The sequence below is a fragment of the Salminus brasiliensis genome, chromosome 2, assembly GCF_030463535.1.
Source record: "Salminus brasiliensis chromosome 2, fSalBra1.hap2, whole genome shotgun sequence".
Taxonomy (NCBI): domain Eukaryota; kingdom Metazoa; phylum Chordata; class Actinopteri; order Characiformes; family Bryconidae; genus Salminus; species Salminus brasiliensis.
The window spans coordinates 41,461,836-41,483,327 of record NC_132879.1 but is presented as its reverse complement, the minus strand read 5'-3'; the positions used below and the strand labels follow the sequence as shown (position 1 = coordinate 41,483,327).

At 36.7% G+C, this 21,492-nt stretch overlaps 1 protein-coding gene across 1 annotated transcript; it reads left to right on the top strand.

The window, feature by feature from the left end:
• The first annotated feature begins 174 nt into the window (after positions 1-174).
• On the top strand, positions 175-21,418 carry cog5 (component of oligomeric golgi complex 5). The gene is made up of 22 exons (XM_072672784.1): positions 175-253; positions 361-500; positions 601-658; positions 1,549-1,603; positions 1,750-1,819; positions 3,575-3,695; positions 4,889-5,019; positions 6,576-6,735; positions 7,740-7,852; positions 8,006-8,083; positions 8,686-8,767; positions 9,369-9,570; positions 11,031-11,192; positions 12,068-12,167; positions 12,847-12,957; positions 14,675-14,734; positions 15,286-15,389; positions 16,846-17,083; positions 17,807-17,883; positions 18,940-19,066; positions 19,185-19,264; positions 19,761-21,418. Exons 1-22 carry the CDS (start codon positions 178-180, stop codon positions 19,870-19,872), a joined length of 2,457 nt encoding a protein of 818 aa, XP_072528885.1. The 5' UTR covers positions 175-177; the 3' UTR covers positions 19,873-21,418.
• The last annotated feature ends 74 nt before the right edge of the window (positions 21,419-21,492 follow it).

Genomic DNA, 21,492 nt, shown 5'->3' with positions numbered 1-21,492 from the left:
ACTACAGCTAATATCGGCTAACTGCTTCGACTAACTGGTTTGTTGACTCTGAGAGGAAATTAGGACGGGGGTGTACGACTAGACATCCCACGGCTGTGTCCGAAATGGCACAACTGCCTGAGAACTGAATTCTCCACTGAATCTGACGTTTGCTTGATGTCGCAGAGTTCGTGCGTCATGAATGAGGTGGCAGCAATGGAGGCTGAAGGCGAAGAGTCAACTACAATTTCGCTGTTAAAAGAGTTAAAAGACGGTAATGTAAACGTATATGGCTCCTTTCTTTGTATGATAAAATACACAGACCCAGTGCAGTATTTCTGATAAACACGTCTTAACTGGTGATGGTGGCATCTCCTCTAGAGTGTTATGAGGAGTTCCTGAACGAAGAGTTCGACGCGAAAACATACACAGCGCACGCCATTCATCATGCAGTCATCGCCGAGCATCTTGCCAAACTCGCACAAGGCATCAGTCAGTTGGACAAAGAACTTCACTGCCAGGTAAACTTTCCAAAGGCTTAGGAAATGCAAATGTGCAGCTGTTTCCGTGTCCATGAGTGCACTGTCTCTGTTGCCCAAACCGGTCTTGTTACTCACTCAGGTGGTGGCTAGACACGAAGATCTACTGGCTCAGGCAACTGGGATTGAGTCTCTTGAAGGTAACGTTTTTAACTCCCTACTAAGAACTTGGTTTTGTTACAGAGGCGATCTGTGTAGTTAGCAAATGAGATTAGATTTTACATTGAATTGGGCCCCTTTGTAAAGGTAGCTATCACCTTTGTCAATTAGCCAGCACACAAACCTATGCATATTAGAGAAGTGGGGGCCACTGCCCTTGAAGGATTTGCTAAGGTTCCTCAGAAACACTGCCAGCAAGTCGTAACAGTAAGTAAGGGTGGTCTACTAAGTACTGAAGACGCTTGCCATGAAGGGGTTCAATAGATCTGAGACTGCAGTGGCTATTTGGTGTTGGATTTGGAGAAAGCACTTGTTTTATTAGTATATTAGTGTTGAGCTATTTAAATTGGTCTTGTTTGACTGGTTTATTTCAAACATCTGAGATTTAGATTTTGCTAATAAACCTGATTTGGAAAGGGGGGTTGAATCATTTTCATTGCCACTTTATCTTAAATCACTAATCTATTGGGTGCTGCATTCTAAACTGTTTGCAGTAACAGATGCTTTGACTAGGATGCACACTGTACATTTGCATGCCACTGTAACCACACGTAATAATTGATAATAATAATCTGTAACATCTTAATTGGACAGTCATGTAAAATTCACAAATCATGAATTTATTTGACAGTTGTTTCTGTCAATCTTAATCTTGTCTAGTGATACACATGAAAGCTTATGCTTAACAGTATTGCTTAATTTGTGATGTTTTGGCAGTCATTGAATTTGGCAACTAATTCATTCTGATTGTCAAGTTAATTTTTTAGGCCTTACAAATCAACACAAATCAGTAATATGTTGTGTGTGTTTGTTGTTGTTTTTGTTTGTTTTTTTATATGAAAGACAACTGATTTTTTTCTGGTTAATGTAGGTGTCCTTGAAATGATGGAGACAAGAATTGCAGCACTGCAAAGTGCAGTGGACAGGTATCCAAACCAGCTCCCTTCTAAACCTTGTCATGTGTTCTAGTGGCTCAGTGTTGACAATCAAAATTAATCACTAACTTCTGCTTCCTTTTCCTACCTCTTTCCCCTCTGTCACCCCCCCCCCCCCCCCCCCCCCCCTTACTAAGGATAAGGACCAAAATTGTTGACCCATATAATAAAATTGTGGTTCGGACAGCCCAGCTCGCACGACTACAGGTATCCACACTGCTTCATGTGTCTTTCACAATGTCTAGTATTTCAGTAAGCTTTGAGACTTTCATTTGTCAAATGAAAATGTATTGTTTTTGTTTGTTGTCTGCATAGACTAAACAGTGTGTAATCTAAAAATATCACTAGGCATACAGCCAAACAACATGCATTGCTTTTTTTCAAAGTGTTTGGACAAGGGTATCATTTTTATTTCATGTATATCTGTACATAGTCCACAGTTTGTACACTCTAAAAATTCATGTGTTTACAGTGCAGTGTTGTCAGATTTTAATAAAGCTGTTAAAAAAAAATGCAATTTAGCCTGAATATGTCATGTTTTATACATAGCCTGCATTGTAGTTTTGAGCAAGTGTTGTTTGTTGGTGGTATTTATCTTATGGTAGTCTATATTGGTTTTGAACGAGATGTTGAGCAAATGAGGTGATGTGGCAAGCTAGCCTATTTGTGTTTGATTGTGAAATTTTTACCACTTTTGTTTTTTCTACATTTAGAAAAAACATGTTTGGGTTGAATCAACTTTTAGTAATTCAATTTAATTTAGTCTGTTGGATACATGGATATTGATCGGGCCATGCAACTTACAAATGGTACACATAAAAAAAGAACGCTGCTGGATTATACGTTTTCTTGCAACACATGCCTGCAAGGCAAACCCAGCTTTCATATAGCGTGATCCGCTTCTAATCACAGACAGTTGACTCAGTGTATCATTTTGTATTGAGGGTGACATTTGTATGACTTAATTCGTTTGCATGTTTTGAGAGATATGAGGTTGTGTTGAAACTCAGTCAAGTGTTGATTAGATTATTTCAGTAAATTCACTTATACTGCTGGTGTTGAAGGTGAAAATCATACAGGAGGTGGGTAAAATCATACAGTTTGACTGGTGAAGAGGAAAGCAAGAACAAGCCAACCTTTATACTCTAAATAGTAACAGTAGAGGAGTGATCATAAAAGATTTAAAGTTAGCACTTACTGTTAAGGTACGGTCTGAACCTAGGCCCTCTTCCTATTATAGATGTACCCTTGGGTAGGTATAAGGAGTAGAGGTATGTATTTGTTCTAATATACCTTGTTTAGTACTTTCAACCTAAACTTTATTTGTTCAACAATTTTAGCTATTTTTCTTTAAATGAATGGGTTGCATAAAGGTTTTTATGTCAAGAATTATTAATGGTATTTCAATAGGGAGTTTGGGACCAAAACTATATGGCATAAAATGACCTCTCTTATGTTTAATTCACCATTTAATGGGACATTTCTGCCTGGTAAAGGACTCAAGCCTTGCCCTCTGAACCTTAAGATGTAGACTACATATTTAAATAAGAGTATATACCTTATGCAACTTTTAGATGTAAGTGGCCCAGGACCTCATGAACATGGCTTGTGCCTCACTCAGACACAGTGATACAAAGCTTTGGTTCTTTGTGTCGATGTACTTGTTAACACAAAACCATGACTGGAACTTTTGTTTGCTACAGATTTGCGGTACATGTGGGAATGCAGAGTTAGTAGTTGTTTGCTGAAGATGTTGTAGGATTATGTACCAAAACATAAATCTGTAGCACACACTTTATGCTGCTCTCTCATATTGCTCAGTAGTGCTTTCTGTACACAAATTTCATTTTAAGAGTCATAATTCTGCAAGAATGTCAGTGGCCTTCCAACAATTACGTTCTATTGTTTTTGATTTATAAAAGTGTCTGGTGAAATTGCTGACCACAACTATTGTTCATACAGGTGGCATGTGATCTGCTGAGGAGAATAATTCGTATCCTGTATCTGAGTAAGCGCCTGCAAGTTCAGCTTCAAGGGGGAAGCAGGGAATTGACCAAAGCTGCCCAGAGCCTCAACGAACTGGGTGAGAGATCAGCATGGTCTAGAACATGTTTGATGTCAATTAAATCAAGTGATAATCCTCAAATGTCAAAGTCAGTCCAATAATTGTAGATCATTGTTTTTTGTAAAAGTTGACACGCATCAAGTTAGAGCACTTAATTACAGGGATGGTTTTGGAAAGTTTTGAGACAAGCATTTTCTGCATAGATGAATATTAATGCACTCACTTTTATTGTTATTATAACTTTTTTTTTTTTTTTTTTGCAAAACCAGTGATCTAAACACATCATCTGCCTTTTGTATTGATAGCCCAATTATTCATTTTGTATGCACTGCTTATTTGTGGTCTACCCACAGAGTTTTACATTTTTGAAGTCTGTGGCCTATGAGGACCATGGCAAAACCATTACCTCCAACCTCTTCCATTGTGGATTTTGAGAAATGCTGGGTATCATTTCCTTGCCAAAAAAGCCATCCTCTTTTTATCATCAGCTTTTTTGTATGTTGTGGTGATTGCTTCCAGAATTTAATGCTGTTTTAATTAATTTCTTCCTTTTTCCAGTTACATATTTTCCATGCCACTGGCTGCAAAACAAGCCCAAAGCATGGTCGTTACACCCCCTTGTTTAACAGTTGGAGAGGTGTTCTTTACATTAAATTCTCTACCCCTTTTCTCTATTTTAATCTAATCAGTCCACAGAAGTTTCCTTTATTCAATATTTCTGTTGTGTGGGAGATAGCATCATCTGGCGTTTAAGTATGCCATTGCCAGTGTCTGTGGTGCGTGAGGTATGAACATAGAGCATTGTGAACGGTTTGTCGCCATGGCACACATTCAGTTGCACATTCATGTTTGCACTGTATGAAACAGTCAATAGATAACACAGTGGTTTTACTGTGTTTTCGATGCCTTGGGTCATTGGGAACTTTAGCTTTGAATGTAACCGACCAGACTTAAGCCAGAAACGACTGACTGCATGTAAGAAAAAAAAGCATTAATTTATTGTTATTTGAATTGAAGAGTTTTAGAGACCTAAAAGGCTAAATTCATCATCTACTGCGGCGACTAATTGTGGCAGCCCTACAAGAGAACATATGAATATCTTCCGTTATTAATGCTCTCTTGTATTGTAGTTCTATCCAAACTATCCTTTTTGAAAAAGCTGCCTTTAAAAGATCCAGATCTGTGTGTAAAATAAAATTTTTGTCTTTCAGACTATTTGTCTCAAGGAGTTGATCTGTCTGGGATTGATGTCATTGAGAATGACCTGTTATTTATCAGTCGAGTGCGCCTGGAGGTGGAGAACCAGGCTAAAAGGTTACTGGAGCAGGGAATGGAGATTCAGGTAGATACACACTCTTGTTGCTGTTTCAGCTTGACAGAACTGGATGTTTCTGGAATTTGATTGTCTCTGTACCATTCTGGTTTGCATGTTGGAAATGCATATTTGTGTTTGATTAGTTAATATTTTGTCTGTATGAGTCAGCCAACAGAGCGTCTGGGCCAAGTCCAGATTCCAGACTAGATTAAATGATTTAGATGCTATTTAATGGTGGTTTTGCATATATATTTATCCTTTCTTGAGCAAGGTGATATACAGGCCAACATTGTAACATTGCCAATCAGCTGATGAATATGAAATGTTTTGATTGCACTGTTGATGAAAATAAGGGTGTATGATAAATGTATATCTATATAATGTATGTATAATAAGAAATGTGCCCTAAAAGAGAATTAGAATGGCTTTTGGATCAAATGTAAATTAAATGTTTTGTGATGGAGTCTACATTTCTGAAAACTGTCAAAACACTGTGCAGGGTTGACATTTCGTCTTTTTTTCTGTTATACACATAACATTAGCATAACATTAGAGTTAGTAATTAAAAGGCCAAAAGTCTGCTGAGTACAACAGTAAAAATTACCGTTGTGGTTTGTAGTTTACATACATCCAGGACCTGTATGCCATGGGAATATTGCACTCACTTCCAGTGAGTTGTTTTGTTTTTGTTTTTACTGGAGCAGCATGCTGCTGGCTATCAGCATCCGGAGTCAGAAAAAACACAATTGGACTTGCTCTCTTAGGGGTGGGTTGATTGCATTTCCTCCCCACATCACTCCTAATGTTGGTCAGCACAGGTGTCTGTTAGCTGTTGTATCAGAGCCAGATAGCTGTGCTTTCCTCCAAGTGTGCTGGCTGCCTAGCAGTGCTGCTTCACTGTGCTGGTCTGCCCTGACTTCTCTGATTACCTAGTAGAAGCACTTTGTTGGTTTTATCTGCTTTTACCTGCATGGTTCAGTTTAGACTACAGGGATTTTATACAAGGAAGCTGTAATGGACGTATTAGGGCCGCTACGTTACTTTTCATGGTTATAGGTCAATGGAATATGGTTTATTCAACTGCCAACTTTTAGATTCAATCTTTTAAACTCCAAATAGGGTCATGTTAAATTAGAGAAATGCTTTCTGCTTAATTATTTTACTTTATAGTGGTGCTACATTATCTAAAAGTATACTCTAAGCATTTTGAAGAGCTGATGAAAGTTGTCTGGGAGGCTATCATTAAAACTACAATTGCCATGGACAATATTAGCTGTATTTTTTGAGTTGAGTTTTGTTAAGTCAGGTGTGAGGCTGCATTATTTTGAACAAAGCCAACAGAGTTTAGCATTTACACACACAATTTTCCTAGTGTATACTGTGCTTTATCGAAGTTTACTTCATCGAATCACACAAACTAGATGGTGTACAGTATACACACACAGTAACAAACAAATACTGCAGCATAATGTAGGAGCTTCAACTTTTTTTCTCCAAGCTTTGTTAGGGTATTACAAAATCTAGATTTTAGTATTTTCATAACTTTAAAATATATTATCTTCTCTTCTCTGTTCCAATTCCAGAACCCATCTCAGGTGGGCACAGCATTGCAGGTTTTCTACAATCTTGGCAGTTTGAGAGAGACCATCATCAGCGTGGTAGATGGCTACAAGGCCTCTGTCCAGGAGAGCATAGCAAGTGCCCTTGATGTTAAAGTCCTTACTCAACCTGCTAACATCAGAGGTGAACCTTTGCTTTCAGTAATTGGTGTGACCCCCTTAGCAGTAGCAGTATATTCAACCAAGTGTTTACTGGTGATCAGTCCTGCACAACAGTGTTGGATGGGTTTTTGATTCATTCTTTTATTCACAACTGCTTGAACTAAGTGATGTTTGTAGGCTTCTTTGCCTTTTTAGGTGCTTTAACAACATTCTAACGCAACGATCCGGCTGTTCCAAAATGTTGAATGTCTCTTGCTTTACTTATTTGTGTGCTTAAGGTTGTCATGCTGCATGATCCAGTTACAATTAAGTCTAAGTTCACAGCCAGATACCCTGACATTCTTCCGTAGGGCTTCAAGTATATAAAATTCAAAGGTCTCTCAGTAATGGTAAGCCATCCAACAACAAAAGCCCTTACATGCAATTTCAATATTGGACAAAGATCTTGAACCTTATGGTCTTAGTCAAAATTAGAAGAGGATCTGGTATAACCAGTACTTCTAAAAATATATCTTGTCAGTAGATTCAATATAAAAACTAAATATAACAAACAAAATATAAAAACAGTTTATTGCACTTACAAATCCTGGCACTTACAAAACAGGCCTGATTTCTGAAGATCATTGTGAGTTCTGTTCTGGACATACAAACAGTCTTGTGTAACAGTTTGGGAACCACTGGTTAATAAATAAATGAATAAAATGGCTTAACACAACACAGTCAAACCCTTTCAAAAAATAAAACAACAATTATAAAATAACAGTTATGTCAGCCTAAACGATGCTTAAGAATCCAGAATCTAAAAGCTTCTCAAAGTGGCTGTTCCATTTGTAATTATATCTCCAGTCTTGCAAAGGATATGTGAAGAACATCTTATTAGGAAGAATGCCCATTTTAGATTAAGTGATCAGAATGCTAAAATGAATGCTAAAATTTGTAATTGATAACTATCTATTTTTGTCTTTGTGCACATTTTTTCATTACATGCAAAGTATCAGAGTGTTTGTTTATGTATTTTCCATTTAGGTGCCCCAGGTAGGGCTGTTATACCAATTCCAGGAAACACAGCGACTTTTCGTGCTGCTCTTTGGACCAACCTAGAGAAGCTAATGGACCATATTTGTGCTTCTTGTAGTCAGGTATGCTAAAAACTAAAGTACAATTTAGGCTACTTTTATTTAATATTAAGATATTTACTTGTCTCTAGTGTTTACATAAGAATGGTTATGGGTTGCAAATATTTTCCAAATGTAGTGTATCCAAGGTTTTCACAATTTCTTTTAAATGTGTAGGTGCAGCACCTTCAGAAGGTCCTAACCAAAAAGAGGGATCCTGTCACACATGTGTGTTTCATTGATGAGATTGTCAAGGTAAGCAAACACTTAAAATAAATAAAACAAAACAGCATTTTTACCCCATTAATCTACACACGATACCCCGTAATGACAATGTGATTATAGAATTGTGGACATTTTTACAAATTTGTTCAAAAGGAACATCTAAAAGCATTAGGGGTGTTTTTCAGCAGTTGGGACAGGGAAACTGGTCAGGGGATGAGGGAAAGCTCAATGGAGCAAAGTACAGAGATATTCTTAATGAAATCCTGATCCACAATCAAATATGGTACTACCCAAATCTTAATAAATCTACTGATAATGCTATATTAAAGTAAGAAAGATTGAATCAAGTGGTCAGAAAACCTTTGAGATAAGATAAGAAAACCCTTTATTAGTCCCACAGTGGGAAAATTCACAGTGTCACAGCAGCAAAGGGATAATTTGTGTGGTCGTGTGGGAATTTTAGGTCACTGACTGAACTAGTGTGTCAGTGTGTGTCAGTGTGTGTCAGTGTGTGTCAGTGTGTGTCAGTGTGTGTCAGTGTGTGTCAGTGTGTGTCACACCAGAGTTATTTCCAAAGCAAAGATTTAAAAAGCAAAAACAATTAGAACCCTATTTTGTATTATTTTCTGCAGGATGGCCATCCAGATATCTTGTACATGTTCTGGAATTCAGTCACTCAGATGTTGTCTGTGGAACTCCAAAAAAGTACAGAAGGTAAGTGAGTTTAAGTGTTTGTATGTTTCCTACTGGACGATTCAAGACAAAAAAAGATTAAGCCTGGTGTTGGATGGTTGTTGAAGGGAAGTAAGAAGGAAAAAAGGTGTCTAATGTGTTTTGATGAGAGCACACTGGAGCTGAGTTTACACTCCACTACACTAAATAAAATGGGTGTTAAAATTAAGATTTGTGAAGTGGAAGCTTCATAAATTCACTTATTCCTCTTTTTTTGGATGGAATAATAGCAATGCAGAGAATTCCTCAAGCTGAATGTTTTTTTAAATCATAAATGCAGATAAATCTACAAAAAGTTGATGCACAATGAGCGGACAAAAAGAAAATGCTGCATAAGGCATGAGACAGTTAAGCTATAATATAATAAGCTTCACATGAAACTCTTAAACATGAAATCTCTACCATTTAAGATGATCTTAAAAAGCTGTAGAACTGATACATTAAAGAGTAAAGTTCTCTGTAGAGAAAAGTTTCTCTGTATCTGAACGCAAGTGTTAATACGTTTCACTTATTTTGTTTTTATCTTCTCTCATACATTTGCCTTCCCCTTTCTCCTCTTTTGTCTGATTTTGTTTTTCCTAAGCCTCCACATTCTTAAAACAGGCTCTGGAAGGAGAGTACCCTAAGCTCCTGAGACTGTACAATGAATTGTGGAAACGGCTACAGCAGTACAGTGCCAAGATACAGGTGGTCCCGGTAGGCAGTGGCTCAGGGCTGGAGTTTGATTCGACAGTGTCCGAAAACGACATTCAGGACCTCTTCACAAATACAAAGCAAGATTATGAGTGAGTATGCGGTTTCATGCATATTTATTTGTGCAAGGTAAACATATGCCATTTAAGATTGGTAAAGTGCTTACATATGTTCTAATTCTGTGGTAACAAGTTGTTCATGTCCATAACAAGTTGTTAGATAAATCTTCTGTTTTTTCAAAAGAATGTGGGTAGTTGGTGAGAAAGCTTTTACCTAAATCCACTACGATTTCATATAATTCTGTCTTAATAATACAGCACATGCATCCTTTGTGTTCCCTGAAAGCAAGATAATGTTTCTATGTTCCAAAGCACATAAAGGCGCAGTAATTATTTAGGTGATGTAAAACGTCAAAAACTAAAACTCATATCTTTATGCAACCTGCATGTGCACGGGTTTGGCTGAATAACAGCTCGGTTTACTTTCTTGTTACACTTGCCAGAATGTCCTAAGATCAAATGTAGGCTAGAAATTTAGGCTGAAAGCTACAAAAACACATTCAGACAGCCACACACACAACCACTCCAACGCTGTATTTAAGTCTGTTCTTTCCCTAGCATATTGCTAAAAATTTTACTTCCTCAGGCTTAGCCTTTTTGCATTGTAGAAAAATTATAGCATCAGATATTCTGTTTACTTTGCAGTAGGAGGGATAACCAAGTAGACAAAGATGATTTTTTTTTTAAACCATGTTAGTGTAATTATACTTATATACTTATTTCAAACTGATGCTATCACTTGTAGAGAAACAGTATTCTGTCTTTCAGAGTCTATTTAAATTGTTTTTTGTGCCATAGGTATGTTTGTATATCATACTATGGCTGACCATATAAAGGCACAGTGTAATAAACAATGCCGAATCAGGTCATTATTTCTCAGTTCTAATGCCACATAATTTCATAATTTAATGTATTTGTAGAAATAACTACTCATAATAATGAATTTAAATGATCAAAAATAATTAATTTTATATAGTGGTAAAGCAGATATTCTACTGTAAAAGCTGAACACGCTGTACCTACAAATGGTAAAATGTATGCTCCAATGCTTTTTTTTTTTTTGTATTGCTCATTTTAACTTGTCTTTTCACATTTCACAATCTTTAATATAATAACTAATATGTTGTAAAATATTTTATTTACCAGTGATTACAACATTATTAGATAATTAGACAATTAGATAATAGCAAGTAAATAATTTGTTTGGGTAAAATAGAAGAACTAGAAAGTTTAACTTTTTTTGGTAAGCACAACATAATTATTTTATTATTTCATCTAAATAAGTAAGTTTTGCTGCCATACTATTACCTCATTACCCACTCATTACTGATCTACTACTGGCATAATTTGCATTAGTATTTGAGTTCAGACATGCAGCCACAACAGCTTTTACTAGGAAGCACTTTTATTTATTTTATTATTGAGTGTGCTTGTGTCTATGTGTCCATAACGCTTTTTAATCTGTAGCTGAACTGAACCTGTCATTTCAACAGTCCAGAGAAAGCCCTGAAGGAGTCCCTGCAGCCATATGAAGCAGCCTACCTCTCCAAATCACTCTCACGTCTGTTTGATCCAATCAACTTGGTTTTCCCGCAAGGGGGGTATAGCCCCCCGGCCAGTGATGAGATGGACAGTATCATCAAAACCATTGCCAGGTTTGTAGCCCCATTACACATTTAATGGCTACAGGTATTACTGAGAGTTTGTGAGCTAGGCTTCATATATTGTGTATAATACCACAGCTCCAGTTCCAGCCTCACAATATCACTGACCAACAGGCTTTCTCATGAATAATGGTACCCATGAAGTGGGCGGCGGCAACAGAAACCAAAACGCACTTAACGACAAAAAACCTCTCTACACCCCCACCTGCTGCAGAGGAGATAGCACATTTTAGTATTTGAAGTGTCACACTGATGCTCCATCTCTTACTTTAATAATATATTTTGGATACAGTACGTTATTTTTTATTTTATTTGTGTGTTTATTTGTGTTTATTTTTTATTAAAATCTTGTTTTAGATTACAACTGTGGGATAATTAGGAAATGCATAATGCACCGAGAAACAGTTATGCCATGTATTTTTGATTGATATTGTGTGATTGTGCATATGAGATGCAACTAATTTTGACCTACTGAATGTATTTAGATACAATCAGAAATGTGCCATTATTTTATTTTATTATTTTATTAGTATTTGTTCTTACATGAAGTGCTCGAGAAGAAGAGAAAATATATGCTTGAAATTCACTAAATTGTTTGGGTCATGTATGTATCATGTCCTACAACGCTACTATAAAGGTTAGCTTTTGTTCTATGTTATTAAACTTTTAAGGATTTACATCATCATAGTGTAATAGATTTTATTAGATATAAAACTGTTGACTAAAGAAACAGATCTCAATTGTTTTTCCTTTTTTTTTTTTCTTAAGCTTCTGTCTTTAAACTCTTCATTTACACAGTGGAGTGTTGAATCAAGTAGAATAATTTACACACTGTGTAAACTCTAAATGTTTGTGTGGTGTTGCAGTGAGCTGAATGTTGCATTGGTAGACCCTGGACTGACTATTGCCGTGGCCAAGAATGTTGCCAAGACCGTGCAACTCTTCTGTGTGAAGTCTGAGCAATTGGTAGGTGTATCATCATTAGAACTTGTATTAACATATGGTAATATTATGGTAACAATTTGTAGTCATCTATGAATGAAATGCCAGTTGCCTTATTACTAAATAGTAAGTATGTAATTCTAATGGTAGCAAGTTGGTAATAAAAATGGCATAAAATAATGATAACACTATGATTACCTGTAAATAAAATACTTATGTTCCCAGTTATGAAATAGGTGGGCAGTAACTGTCGCAGTGAAAATTAACAATATATTTGCAATACATGTAGAATATATATTCAACTAACTATAACACACACAAACATATGCAGGAAATACAGGTAGGAGACAAAGCTTTTAATGCATAGCTTTTGTCAGTCTGTGTGTCATAATCAGTTCTGAAGAAACAGCTTATATAGTTTGTTCTTGTGATGAGTAACTGCATATATAAATACAGTTTTTTTTAGCACTTTTGTGGGAAGGAGAATACACAGGCAAGTAACAATGGACTGTGAAGAAAGAAGACAACTAATCATGCTTGTATACCACATCCAAATGCTAATTAAGGAACAGCCGTTTCAGAATTTAGCTATTTTGCTTAATTCAAAGTATTTCTTGCTATTATTAGTTGATACTTTATTCTTTTCAATGTTTCACAAAGTCCCCTTCTCTTACTCTCTTGATGACTTCACACACTCTCTCAGCTCTGTACCCAGGGTGATGCCAGTCAGGTGATTGGACCATTAACGGAGGGTCAAAGGAGAAATGTAGCAGTGGTGAATTCACTGTACCAACTGCAGCAGGCTGTCGCTAAAGTAAGTACCAGACAAATTAGACGGGTTTCAGAAACGGAAACTGGTGTCTCCCAGTGAATTCCCAAAATCATGGTGAGGATACACTTATTTCACTGATCATCTCTTTTGTATTATGCTGCTAATATTGTTGATGTATATTCAGAATACACATTATACATAAGCATATGTTGACAGTTGTGGTCTGAAGTTTACATACACTTATCATGGACATAAATGTCTGGACATAATGGATATAATATATGACATTTCTTAGAACTTGTATTTGTCTGATTGGATATTTGGCCACTTTTGTTGGCAGAATTGAACACAAAAAAACAAATTGCTTGGTGACAACAAAGAAATTACTGCAGGTTGAGAGAATTTATTTTGCCCCATTGTTTGCATTGCATTGTACATGATCACATTCGCAAGAATTGCTTCCAAATATTTGTTTGAGGTCAGTGAAATTAGTTGGTAATTGCTATGGTGAGCTGAAAGCATCTCAGACTGTAGCCATGAATAACCTTAAGATGTATTGGCTAAAGCAGCTGAAGACCACCTTGGGTTCCACTTCTGTCAGCCAAGAACAGAAAGCTGAGGCTGCAGTGGGCACAGGTTTACCAAAATTGGACAGTTGACGACTGGAAAAACATAGCCTAGTCTGATGGTTCCATCTGCTGAGGCATACGGATGGTAGAGTGCAAAAGTGATCTCAAACTGATTTCATTAACATGATGAATTTAGGGATCTCCCATGTGCTTCCAATCACTAGATTTAATCTAACAGAGGATATTTGGTGGAAATCTGGGGATAGGGCATTCTGTCTGGTCCAAAGCACTGCAACTTTTCATTGGCAATACTGGCTGAGTTTTTGAGGAGTAGTTCTGGAGAAGCTAAAAGTGTTTGCCCTTGCTCTCTAGTGATGCTCTTGTTTTGTTTTTGATTTTTTTGGGGGGGGTTTATGTCCTGATTAGATTTTTGTTGTCCTGATTCAGTGTTATGCACCACTGTCTTTAGTTGGTATTTGGTTAGAATATAAAAAATAAATAAATAAATAAACTGTGCAAATAGTTGTTGGCTATGTAGTTATAATTGATGTGATGTGAGTTCATTTGTTTTATAAAAGTCATTGCCCCAAACAGGGGCTTACAGGGCAAATGGAGAAACCCTTCCTACTTTCAGTGGTATGCTAAACGGACACTAGAGCAGGACACAGATCTGTTTTGGATTCCGATTTGTACCCGTACCATACCGCACTGCACGTATACCAGAGTGACTTTGTTTGTTTGTTTGTTAATTTTGTTTTGTTTGTTTTATTTTTATTTTGTTTTCCATCATAGGAGCTACCTGTAGGTCTTATGATGACATTTTAATATTGTTGGAGACTTCTTTATGCATTTGTCTGCTCTTAGGCTTAGCCTGGAATCCCAGACTCCTATACATCTTCAAGTCTTTTTGAATTTCTAAAAAATAAATAAATAAGTAAATAAAATGGTTTAAATAAGATGGGTTCCTCCAAAATCCTCTGCAGCTGATGTTCGGTGCATGATTCTAATTTTATTATCAACAATGCAACAATCCCAGAATGTATTTCACACCACGTAACTGTTCCCGTTGCAGAAGCATTATTGTCAATCAAAAGACTAGCTAACATTTTCTCGGTGGTGCTGTATCTGATTGGTAAATATTGTGTTAAAAACATTTTTAAGACATGTACCAATTCTGTGTATATGTTTAGGTGATTTCTGGACTTGTCATCTCTGTGGATGCAGAGCAAGCACTTACAACGTCTTTGGAGGTAACAAACACATTGATTTAATGCTGTTTTATTCAGTAGCTTATACAACATATACAAAGTATAAGTATAAAATATAAGTATTTGTAAATGAATAAAGTGACTTTAAATAGCATATTTAAAATGCAATATTTGATTTTTTCTAAACATTCTTACTGTCACACAAAAGCCATTTTAACTTCATCACTCTTTGAGAATAGTCTTGGTGGAACCTGTAGCCTGGAACTCCCTGTTGAGTCTTTTTAACACCAGAAGCCCAAAGTGCCATGCTTGTTTGACCTACTTATACCACAGAGCACCAGCCATGTTTTAAAAAAAGAAAAAAAAGTTTACATGCATTCTTCTTTTTTAAGGCATTCCAGTCTCAACAGTAAGGGTTACCTTTAAGGAGCCGAACTATCTTTATTTTAGTGGCCAAAACACAGTTTATTGACGTCTAGTTTAACCAAAGAAATTCCCCTGTACTGTCTTCTTTTATCTCATTGTCATGATTATTTTTTACAAAGTTGTCTTGCACACAAGTAATGCTATGACCTATGTATGTTGTGTTTCAGTCTGTGCAGGCTCTCATGGGCAGTGCAGTCCAACCGTTGTTGATGTCCGTCACAGACTCTGTGGAGGCCATTCTCATTACTATGCACCAGGAAGACTTCTCTGGGTAAATAGATACCCGGACATTTTACATAACCACATTTATGAAAACAAACCATGTGACCTTAAGGCACACCTTCCTCTGCTTATAGGTCTGTGTGTTGCCTGGTCTTGTCTATGCCTGGTTAGAACTCTCATTCTCTGAACGTGCTTACTTACATTGCTCTCAGTTTCATGGTATAATAAACTAGATTTAAATGTGGTGTGAACAGCATAGAACGCATAAACTGAAGAATGGAAACCTGTCTATACAAAAAACTAACACACAAAGTAACACAAACTTTCTTTTAGGATTGTGACACATTTGTAAATAATGCATGTTTACACTCAACTTTTACAAGCAGCTTTATAGAGATCCAGATTAAAGCCCTAAGTAAGCAAGCAAATTACGCAAAAGTTGTCCATCACCCACAAGGGAGTATCTTGCAAGCAAGACGTGTCTTCAGTAAGCTGTAGAGATCCAGCCTACTCCAAGTAAAAGGTTTCTTTTAAAATACTGGAGTTTACAGTATTTCATGTAAATCGCAAGTCACAGGTCATACATTATCGGTTTTTGTTGTTTTGTTTTCTAATGTAATTGTCAAAATATACTACGTTCTGAGGAATGGAACAGTCCATGAGTGACGATGCACGGTGTCTGATTCAATGTGTACTTCCATTGGAAATAATTGTTTCAAATTCTAAATTTAGATTTCAAATTGTTAGAAACTTATCACCGGGAATAAAGGTAACACCTAAGATGTTAGTCTTTGCGTGAATAAAAAAAAAAATATATATATATATATATATATATATATATATATATATATATATATATATATATATAATTAGTTACGTCTTTAGTAATGTTTTTAGTATGCAGGGGTCAGTCTTATCAGGGGGATGAAGCATACTGATAAGATTTCATGGTAAGGTGCACATGCGGGCGGCTCCATGGCAGGCAGTAAGAATTCCAGTCAACTTGGGTGCTAAGACACTAAGATTCTGTTTGAGGTGACTAATTCAATTTGTGTAGAAAGCTAGGTCAATTTGCTTTCAAATTGATTATTGTTGAGCCTTTTAAGGCTCTGTTTAGATGTGGTAAGAAGGAAGGTTGGTATAGGAATATGAATTAGCATGGTGCATGCAAATATATTTAAACCTAGTTACAGAAAAGTTAGTTTAGAATCATAAAGGCTACAGTTTGGTCCGGTTTTATGTAAAATTATTTTTTTGTGAATTGGCATTTGATTATGTGAAAAAGATTTGATCACATTAAAATGTGATTTTGTGAAAAACATTATTATTTTTGTCACTGTAGCCTTTAGCCTGTAAAGTTCTCAGTTTATCTGAACTGTCCTGTAGCTGTGCTCTACCAGACATGTCAGCTATGGCATTTTCAGAGTTTTCATGGGTATTTATAAGTAGCAAATATTATGTTAACATGGTTAAAATATGTGTTTGCTTTTTTGTGTTCTCTTTAGTCCCATCCCTGCAGGAGATAAGCCAGACATGCCTTGCTCTCTATACATGCGAGAGCTGCAAGGGTTTGTGACCCGGGTTATGAATGACTACTTCCGCCCCTTGCAGTGCCTGGATTTCCTTTATGACAGTACGGAAGGCATTGCCCAGCGCGCCATCACCCTATTCATCCGGCATGCGTGCCTACTGCGGCCACTTGGTGAGGGTGGAAAGATGAGATTGGCTGCTGACTTTGCCCAGGTGAGGGCTGTGAATGGGAGGCTATACAGAACTGTCCATAAGTGTGTCCATACATATGTGTTGATTTACTATTGCATGAAAAGTTCTCTCTCTCTCACACACACAAACATATACAAACACACACACACTTACATCAGTGGTCTTGCCATTTGTACCTCCACTGAGCTAGCTAACTAAGCTCTAAGGTCTTGCAGCCTCGGAACTTAAAACACTGAACAACTTTGGTTTGGTGCTACTGTTGATCACTATAATAGCCAATTAGATTGCTGTGTATTATATCACTTTAGTAAGCTAATTGTTTAACTGATAAAAGTGTTGCTGATCAGATCATAAACAGCCACAGTAACCTTATTTCACTTAGAAAGCGAAATGTTTAACGATAGGAAATGTGGCTGATCAGATAATAAATGGCCACAGCAACATGGGCACCTCCCTTCCTACCTAATTGAGCTTGAGATGTAGTGGGTTATTAGAGTATGGGGGAGGGGATGGACTCAGCCCTATGTGTAACTCCAGTTGTTTGATGCAGGATTTTGTCATTTTCATGTAATATTTCATGTGTGGTCTTTCTTCACTTTATTTATTTAAGATCTTTCTGTGACCCAAGTGCTTATAGCAGAGGCAAAAGAAGCCCACATCATTCACTGTTCTCTAAATACAACTTGCTGTATTGTATGCAGTAACCTTGAACAGGTATTTATATGTGTGTCTGTGTTGTTTAAGATGGAATTGGCTATTGCTCCTCTCTGCAGACGAGTATCAGACCTAGGAAAAGTATACCGCTTGCTGCGTTCGTTCAGGTAAGTATGTGTGTGCATGTGTGTAATGATTTGAAGAATGCTTAAGCTGTAATATTCATTTGTATTCTACCACAAACACTACAACTGGTCTGACCATCTTTTCTGTGGCATTTCTCTTTGAAAGGCTGAAATTTTGTTAAAATGTTCGTTTTTCATTGGTATTCACCCTCCTAAGCATTGCTGTTAGTTCTGTTACTGTAATTAGTTAAGAAAGTAGAATATAATTAAAGTAATACATTATTTTGAACATTTGAAGCAAGATCTGTTTTGCACAGTTCATAATGTAATGGCAAGTTACAAAAATGGCAGTTAATAGGAATGGTAGAGGTCAAGTTTAGAAATGGAAGACCTGGAAAAGAAACCTCCAAAAAGAATTTTGAGTTTGTGTTGCAGGCAGTAGCACTGAAAACATTTTAATGATAGAGAAAAGAATGATGAGCAAATTTTTAAACAAACCTCACACATGTTTGTAATCACAGCTGGAGATGAAGAATGGTGGCTTTTGCAGCAGGATAAAGATTCTAAGCTACACTGTACTACCAAGCTGAAAGTTTTGGTTTAGCCCTCACAGTCCACCGACCTAAACATCATCAAAAATCTGTGGGTAAAATTCAAAACAGCAGTGCAGCAAGAAAGTCCAGGAAACTTAATCTTATTAAGCTTAGGATATGGCTAAGACAAATGCACACACATCCTATTGCTCTAACTACTTTAGGAGGTGAGCTGCTTCTCTGCAAGACACATTAGACAACCAAAAATCCTCCCAGTACAACTGAATATTTGCATATTCTGTCCCACACAGCAGTTGGATTTCAGACTCATTTGACTACCTAGTGAAAAAGCATGTGGATTGAACAACACCAGATTGCTCAACAAGTCACATAAAATGTTATTTATTTGAGGACTTTGGAATTTGGAATTTTTGGGAATTATTATTATTATAAAATATTATAAATATGATTCGCATTTTAATACAATCATGTGAATAACTTTCCCCATTTTTAAAGAACTTTTTGTGTTTGTGTGTGTGTTTATGAATGCATGCATGTCTTTCAGGCCTCTTCTTTTCCAGACAAGTGAGCACATAGCTAGCTCTCAAGCAGTGGGTGATCTGATTCCATACAGCACCATCCTGCACTTCCTCTTCACTCGTGCCCCAGCTGAACTGAAATCTCCTCATCAGGTACAAGGACATACGTGCAAGAAATGATATGCTTGCACACAGAGGGCATATTAGCTTAGCATATTGTATATACCACATACTGTTGTCATACATTTGAAATGCTGTTTTAACCCTATAGAGAGCTGAGTGGTCTATAGCACGGTACTCTCAGTGGCTTGACGATCACCCTTTAGAAAAGGACCGTCTCGTTCTGATCAGGTAACCTTTCCAAGTTTCTAGTACTGTTTGTGATAGTTGACTATGGTACACTTAAAGCCCTCAGAGTAGGCCTGCTGAAATCTTCATCAGAGTTTAGTTATAGTCCTTATTAATCATACCCTTTTCAGTTAATCAAAACGTTTAGGGGCATCTAAATGTTGCATCTAAATGTATTAAAACTAAACTGTTCTGGGACTTAATACAATGAAAAAATAAAAAAAGATTAGTCACCAAAACGTGCATAAGCAAAAGATTTCTACAATACAAGCCTGGCAGGGCAAGAAGATGTCTCAGAGGTGATGTCTCAGTTGCAGACTTGAAGCAGGCATTGCATGCAAGGATATGCAATAAATAACAGAACATGATTAATTTACTGTACATACCACTTCTCTTTGTCCAACATTTATAAAAATAATTTCAAATGAGGGAGGGTCATGATTTGTACATGTAAAGAGCATTCAGTAATTTTACTTTGTATTTTTTCCTCTATGTTCAGGGGGGCTCTGGAGGCTTATGTGCAGTCTGTAAAAGCCAGGCAAGGGAAGAATTTTGCACCTGTGTATCCTGTCATGCTCAATCTTTTGCAGAAGGCCACCAGTGGGACATGAGGATTTTGAAGAATCTGGAATTAACGGAATCACAAAATCACTGTTAAATAACTAATATTTGTAATGGAATGTGCAAGCAGTGCTTATCATTTTATGTTTTGTATATCTTCAACATTTACATTTACATTTAATTTTCTCCAACATTATATGCTTTATATGACCATATTATGTGCATATGCTTTTTCATGACTTTTTTTTGTTGTTGTTCAGGTTTCATGCGTAATAGCAGTGAGATAAGAGGTGTAAATGATTAATAAAGTAGAAAATAAACCTAAGCGAAGCTTAAATGAAAAAAGATATATATAGCTTTAGGCTATTCTAGTATGGATTCCCCTATCATTGATAAAATATAGATTCAACATACAGAGTCAGTCCTTAAGCTGTTTTCAGTGGAGAGCCACTGTAGCAACACCAGATCACCCAGTTAGCAATACCTTAGCAAACACTTACTATAACATCACAGCAATCACCCAGGATACCATAGCAATTTCCCAACACTAGAACCAACCTTGAAATCACATTGGAACTACCAAAGCACACCTTCTCAGTTCCTATAGTGTTTTGAAACCATTTAACATTAACTGCAAAAAAAAGGTCTTGTAGTCTTGAACAAAGAAGTTGGAATCAGATCTTCCCCAGGTTTTCCATGCAGCCACAGAAGAACTATTTTGCATATCATCCCAAGATGGCACTGGTGCATAAAATCTGCAGGGAACTGCTGAATCATGTCCATGTCTGGAGTATGCGTTATTTACCTAAGGGCAGGTTGGTGCTCTTCCTAATATTGCTTATGGAAAGATGCATCTGGGAGCATAATTTGTGGTCTCTGGATAAATAAAAGACTAAAGACTTTCCCCACCACCTGTAACAACCAGAGTATTCATTTGTGCACTTAAGTGTTTTAGCTGTGGCATCACAGAGCACAGATTAACCCTTATGAGCCAAATGTCTGTCACTATTCGACTCTACAGTCTTTCACTATGGTGACCAACAACATGTCAGAAAATCAAGACTGACGGGCTTTGATGCATGAAACCTAGGCCACCCCAGCTAGCAGAGAATGTTATAGAATTGCTCAGCAGTGTTTTCAAAAGGTTCTAGAAAGGTTAGCCAGTCATGCTATTGAGACCATGTTCCAGGAATAAAAAAATGATGGAAACATCTGAAGTAATGTCCAAAATACTAAAAATACAGTAAATAAAATACAACAAAAATGTTAATAAAAATCATACTAGCTGGGACAGACTTTGGTAACTGCTATTGTGACAGCAGTGACAGCCCTCAATGTTCAAAGAAATGTCCAGGCAGGTTATCTGGGTGATGTTACTGTTTGCTATTATATGTTCAACATTTGCTCCCTACCACCAAAATAATCTGTTAAACATAACTTGGATTTTTTACTTTGTAACCTTCAACCTTCAGCCTGCATTTTGTGTTTCATAATGTGTCTTTTTAATTTAATTAATTTTGTTGTTTGAATGTATTGTAATGGCTTTAACTTGCATTAACAAACAAGTTAATAAATGAATCACCTGTCTGTACAGCACTCTTAAAGTCCCAACAATTAATAGAAATGATTCATATTCAACACCATTACAAATTAGGTTTATAAGCAAAATT